This window comes from Merops nubicus, unplaced genomic scaffold (genome assembly GCF_000691845.1).
Source record: "Merops nubicus isolate BGI_N331 unplaced genomic scaffold, ASM69184v1 scaffold41845, whole genome shotgun sequence".
Lineage (NCBI taxonomy): Eukaryota > Metazoa > Chordata > Aves > Coraciiformes > Meropidae > Merops > Merops nubicus.
Window position 1 is genome coordinate 1 of NW_008612401.1, and position 6,151 is coordinate 6,151.

A 6,151-nucleotide genomic window follows, 5' to 3' on the forward strand; every position below is an offset into this window, starting at 1 on the left:
GTACCTGCCGGGCACAGCGCCGCCCGTCAGCCCCTCCTCCCACTGCTGCCTGGCACAATCCACCCCCCGCCCCGCTCCCACGCGGCCCCCCACTAGCAGAGGGGTTTGCCGGGTGGCTCGGTGGGCACGAGCTGCCCCGGAGGTCCCTGCCTTATGGGCTGCCAGGGCGCTGCTCTGTTGGAATGGTTGTAATCTTATTGCGGTCTCTTTGGGTTGTAATCGGTGTCTGTATCAGATAAATCATTTCACGGGCACACTTGGCTGTGAATTCACCCCTGCTTTGCACACAAGAGCCTTTCCAAAGGAGCTGCTTTCGGATGAACGGCTCTACAGCCAGGCAGGAGTAGACAAGGAGGGTCCATTTGGTCAGGTCCCTGATCCCACCCTTTAACCTAGCAAGGACAGACCTAGAAAGGAGGAGATGTGAACTATCTGTGAAATGTGAACTTTTCTGTGAAGCTGGTTTGAACCTGAAGCCGAAGTCAAAGTGACCCCAAGCACTGGAAATTCGGGAGCCCTTGCAACAAAGCACTGGGTTTTGGTGTCTTCTTTTGGTGGAAGGAGGAGGAGAGCCCAACATGTAACTTCTTACATAGGACTCAGTGGGCAAGGTGGTTTTGGTCTCTCACTGCTAACCCTCAAACCTTCCCTGCTGATCACCCACGTGGAAAGGGCAAAAAAAAAATCACCCTCCGTCAAAGGTGGTCCCAAAGAACCCCTGTGGGACCTGCTCTGAGCTGAGGCAGAGGCACAGACCCTAAGGGGACACTTCTGGGTCCTTGGGGTGTTACTGTGGATCACTCTGACCATAAAACCCATGAACACTACCTTGTCTGCACATGGGCTTGTTCTGGCCACCACAAGTCCTAATTTTCCTTCCCAAATGCTGAGACAGTGGCTGAGCCTTTTCACCACAAGAGCCAGCTCCACCAAAGCTCCTTTCAAACACCCACGTGCCCTGGGAGAGCCTCCCCACCCCATGCCACTCACTTGGGCACCCTGTCCAGGCTTCCCACGCAGACGTGCTGGGGAGGGACCGTCTTCCACTTCTTGGCTTCCGTCACAATAGCATCGGCATCCACCAGGCCGAAGCCATATAGATGGCTAACTGGAAAGAGAGAAGACTCAGAAACCCACTGCCTTCCAAGCAGGGGCCAGCAGCTCCTCCTTAGAGCTTGGTGGAGCATCCTCCCACCACTGGGGAAGGTGTGGAGTTGATCCTGTTGGATAGGAGGTGCTCTGACCAATGGAGCTCATCATCCTGCCGGAGTTACGCATCAAATCCATGTTGATACCATGGGAAACCCACTGCCAGGAGCAGCCCACCAAGAGGAGTAGGCAACACTGCAGCTCAGGGGAGCCTCCACCAGGCAAGGCTTCCAAAGCTCCACCAAGCAAAGCTTCCATGCATCTCACCCCCTAAATTACTGCCCTCTCCTTTCTCTGCTCAAACAGCCTGATGGCAGGAGCATCCAAGCCAGCAGAGAGTGGGCATTCAGAGTCAATGCTCCCATGAGTGAAGCTCTGGGGACCTTTATTTTCCCTTTTGTGGCCATTTTCACCCTGCCACCAGCACGCCCACAGCTCCTCACCTTTATGCCCTGCGCCATTGGTCTTCCAGTCGGATGCTCGTAGATGCACTGGCCGTGAGGTTTTGACCAGCAGATGCTGGACGTCCCTCCAGGTGAGCTGGGGGCTGCAACAACACGTGGCTCAGGGGGTGGTTCTGCTGTTCCCAGTCTTCCCAGGAGCAGCAGGGACCCCCCTTGGATTAAAAAAAAAACAAACCCAAAATCTCCTTCCTGCTCCAAAAGAGCACAGATTGATGATGTAAATGCTGATGCCCTGCCTGGAGTTTGGCCATCCTCAGAGGGTGGCCCCAGGGAGTGATGCCACGTGCCCATGGGCACTGCAGGATTTATTCCTGGCCAAGGGTATTTAGATCTCATGCTCCAGGGCATAACTGGAGCAAATCAGGAAGATTTTCCCCATTTTCTTGTAGGAGATGGGGAATGAAGCAGATCCCGAGGCAGGGCAGCGGGCTCAGCAGCTCACTGATACATGCTGCTGAGGAAACCTTCCCTTTATAGGAATAACAGCAAAAACTGCTGAAAAAAAACCCTGGGTTGTTCATTTAACAGCAAAATGAAACCCAAAGCATTTCCAAACCCCTCTTTGGCTGGGTTTACGTGAGGTTTGGGCTGGACACTGAGCGCTGTGTGCCTTTGAGCTCCCCACCAAGACCCCAGCCCAGGGATATTGCTAAAGAATTTTCCACACTTTCCTTACAGTCGGTTCTTCAGCATCTCAAACTGGGATTTATATGGCTCTCAAGCAACATTTAAGAAAAGAAATTCAATTTATTCCTCCTCGTCATAATGGAGTGTCTGAGCACCAAGCTCTGGTACTTAATGTTGCATTTTATGCCTCAGCTAAACAATTCAAAAATTACATCTAAAGCTTTTAATATATTTGTAATGAAAATAGCACCTCTGGAAACACTCTCACCCGACCAGAGGAGAGGGACTGGAGCGGGCACACTACATCCCTAGATGCCAGTGCTGCCCTGAGGCTTATTCCCAGCCCTTATCTTTATTCCCACCCCATAAAAATAAAAATAACAATAATAATAATAATAGTGAGAAGCAAATGAGAAGATGCTTCATGAAGCAACATGGAGATGCTCAAGGGGTGAGCATGGTCCACTGCAGGGCTACTCCTGGGTTGGGGGACCCTGCTGGGACCCAAACTAGGATTAGGATGGGATTGGGAATGGGGACAAGAGGCAGAGAGCAGCTCATCTGAACTAGGGAGCACGTTGCTGCTGGTCACGCTGCGTGGGCTTCTGACATTATGCAAAAGTAGTCCTCTTCCCCCAGAAATGAAACACTTGCTGAGAACCATCACTTCTACAGACATTTTCCATTTTCTGTGATGTTTTCTGACATTTTTTTCCCAGGAAGTATTTATAAAACTCCTGTTGGAGCCGGCTGTCAATGGTTTCAAGGCAGCAAATGAAAAGCCTGACTTATCTCGCCAACCCCAACTTTTCAACAGATGGCAACAAGTGAAGAATTAGCTCAATAAAACACCTGCAGGAAGATTAGATGCAAAACAACAACGCTGGATCAAACCTTGCCAAAAAGGAGCCATTTAAAACAACTCTGCCCCCCTCTAAGTTGCTCTGGAGTAAATAAACCCACCTTTTTTCTTCCTCCTTTTGCTTTCCAGCTACTAAATTTGGGAACACCCCCCAGCAAGCCGTGGGTGAGCTGCCACTTACTTGGCCTCCAACGCCAGGGCGAGGATGCCCGCGACCATGGGGGCGGACACGGAGGTGCCGGTGTGGCCGTCGGTGCAGCTGTGCCGGAGGTCCGTGGTGACCTGTGGAGAGAGGAGCTGCAGCCCCCATGCTCCTGGAGATGCTCCCGATGTGGGGGCTGCCCCACAGAGCACCCAGGTTTGCTTGGGATGCTGCCAGCGGGGAGCTGAGACTGTGGGTACACCACCCCTGCCATCGATGCCGTGCCATGGGGCGCTCCGAGCTCCAAAAGTGGTCTGAAGGTACATTTCATGCATGAGAAAACACCACAACACCCCTGTTTATATTTTCTTTTGCTCAAAGGTGCAAAAATCAGTTGAAAAGGGGAAAAAAAGTGTGAATTTTGCCATGGGTCAGCTGGAGGAAAAGCTGGATGGAGTGGTGTGAGCAGGGCAGGGCCGGCATGGGTACGCACCCCTGGGTGCATATTGAGCTGTGCCACATTAAACACTTCCCTGAAGAGCTCCAGCTCCTGGTGTCAGGCAAGAATTTCCATTTGCATGAGGGGAAAAAAAAAAAAAAAAGAAAAAAAAAGCTAGTTCCATCTTTTTCATTTCAGTGCAGAGCATGATGCTCGGGTACCAGAAGCTCGGAGAGAGGAGGTGGGCAAAGGGATGCTCAGTCAGTTACATTTTTAAAAGGCTCCTGGGTTTTGAGTTGATCTGATGAATTGAGTTAATCTGGTGATTTTTTTGGGGTGGGGGCAGACACGTACCACCCAGTTTCTCCCTGGGCTGCCCCTGGAAGCCGTTTTTCTGCCCAGCAATGTTCCAGCAGCCCTAGACTGCTGCTGGCCTCAGCCGTGCAAACATTGCTGAACCCCATGAAAATGAGACTTGGATTCTGTTTTCTGGCTGGAAATTAATCTTTCAGGGGCCCAAACAAATCTCTCCTGAATGAAAAAAAAAAAAATACTTGTAAAAAAAATCACTTTTTTTGTCAAAAAAATAATTTCAGTGGAAAACTCCTCTCCAGGTCAGGTAAGGCACCATGCTGGGGGGGATGTTCTACTGCTCAAGGTTCAGATGATGTACAAGGACATTGATGACAAAATGCTCTGCTGTGATGAGACCCCATTTGTTGGGAAAGGGCAAATACAGCCTGGGCAGCAGGGAAAACCAAACTGACCCACACGTGCACATGCTTTCAGGTGATTCCTGGGCTCTGAAAAGTCCCTGCTTCTTATTTAGGGTTGCCACATCCCCACCAAACACCTCCATCCACAGGTAATTTTGCAAACCTCCAGCCCTTCCACCCATTTACCAGGGAACACACCACGTCCTTGAGCTCTTCCCAAGGACCAGCACAATTTTGGCCCCACTATAATAAAAGCAAGAGCAAAACTCACCACAGGGCTAAAGGCAAATCCAGCTCTTGCAGCTGAGCCACCACCCAGCCCAGCCACACAGAAAACACCCGGGGATGCCACCACACTTGCTCTTAGAATCATTAAGGTTGGAAAAGACCTCTAAGATCATCAAGTCCAACCATCAACCCAACGCTACTATCACCACTAAACCATGTCCCAAAGCACCACATCTACATGGTTTTTGAACCCCTCCAGAGATGGGGACTGCACCACCTCCCTGGGCCAACTCCTCACCACTCTGGCAAGGAAGAAATTCTTCCTAATATCCAATCTAAACTTCCCCTAGTGCAACTGCAGCCCATTCCCTCTCATCCTATCACTAGTTACCTGGGAGAGGAGGCCAACACCCACCTCACTCCAACCTCCTTACACATAACTGTGAAGAGGAGTGAGGTCTCCCCTGAGCCCCCTTTTCTCCAGCCTGAACAACCCCACGCCAGGGTAAAACTTACAATCTTCCTCTCGTAGAAAGCCCCACTGCTGTAGGTGGTGGCCAGGGTGGAGGCACACTCCTCCAGGTACCAGGGCTTGTAGCCATTCTCGGTGGTGCTGCTGATGGAGATGGTGTAGATGCTGTTGGTGTAGCCATCACAGGAGCAGTAATCACCCTCTCTGCCACCGTTCCCCGACGCCCAGACGAAAATGGACCCCAAGCCCCTGCGACCCTGCAGGGAGAGAGGAGATGGGGGGGTCAGAGGAGGGGGTCTGTCCAGAATGAGGCCACCGTGGCACAGGGAGGAGGGGACAGCCCCTCCTTGGTGCCGGGATGCCGTCGGTAAGCCTGAGGCTTGGGTCTGGACATAAGGTTTGGTTAGGGTGGAAGGGCGGGTCCCATCCTGCCCGGCGCTCAGCCCCTCATCAGCTCCTACAGCGGCCCCCCCAGCTCAGGCAGCCCCAGCAAGGGTTGGAGAGCCCCAGGCTCTGGGAATTTCAGCATCTTCTGGAGGGGGAATACACCCGGGGTGCTCAGGGCCCCTGGACCAGGCGGTGACACCCAGCATGGCACTTTCTGGGGTGCAGAGGTGGCCCTGCGGGGCAAACCAGCAAGGAACCCTCCCTGAACCCCACATTTCCCTCACCCCAAGACCACCAAGCCCCTCGTGAACTCACCCCCACAAACCTTCCCCCAGAGTGTTTTTTAGGTTCCTTTTGTTTGCTTTTGATTTTTTGCAGCCCAGCCTTCTCTGCCCTCCCCAGCCCTTGGCAGGAACATCTGATGGCACCATCCCTGCTGGGTACAGCTGCGGGAGCCCACGGGGATGTGGGGGGTGCAGCAGCCACCCGGACCTCCCCGGAGCCCGGGGAAAATCCCACCTGGCAGCCGTGCCAACGAGGTGCCTCCAAGGAAGCCAACGGTGTGGGGGCGACCCCGCTCCCAACCCTGCGAGCCGCTGCCAGGGCATCCAGGAACCGCCCGACCCCGCGGGGCTGCCGCCGACCCGGGGGAGGATTTTTGGTGC

The 6,151-nt window shown here is 53.1% G+C and overlaps 1 protein-coding gene across 1 annotated transcript; it reads right to left on the reverse strand.

The window, feature by feature from the left end:
• Window positions 1–990: 990 nt before the first annotated feature.
• Window positions 991–5,356, reverse strand: LOC103774140 (proprotein convertase subtilisin/kexin type 6-like; the record flags this gene model as incomplete). The annotated part of the gene is made up of 4 exons (XM_008941525.1): window positions 991–1,108; window positions 1,593–1,696; window positions 3,284–3,384; window positions 5,144–5,356. Coding segments are annotated over 4 exons (536 nt in total), but the record flags the coding sequence as incomplete, so codon positions are not given.
• Between the last annotated feature and the right edge of the window lie 795 nt (window positions 5,357–6,151).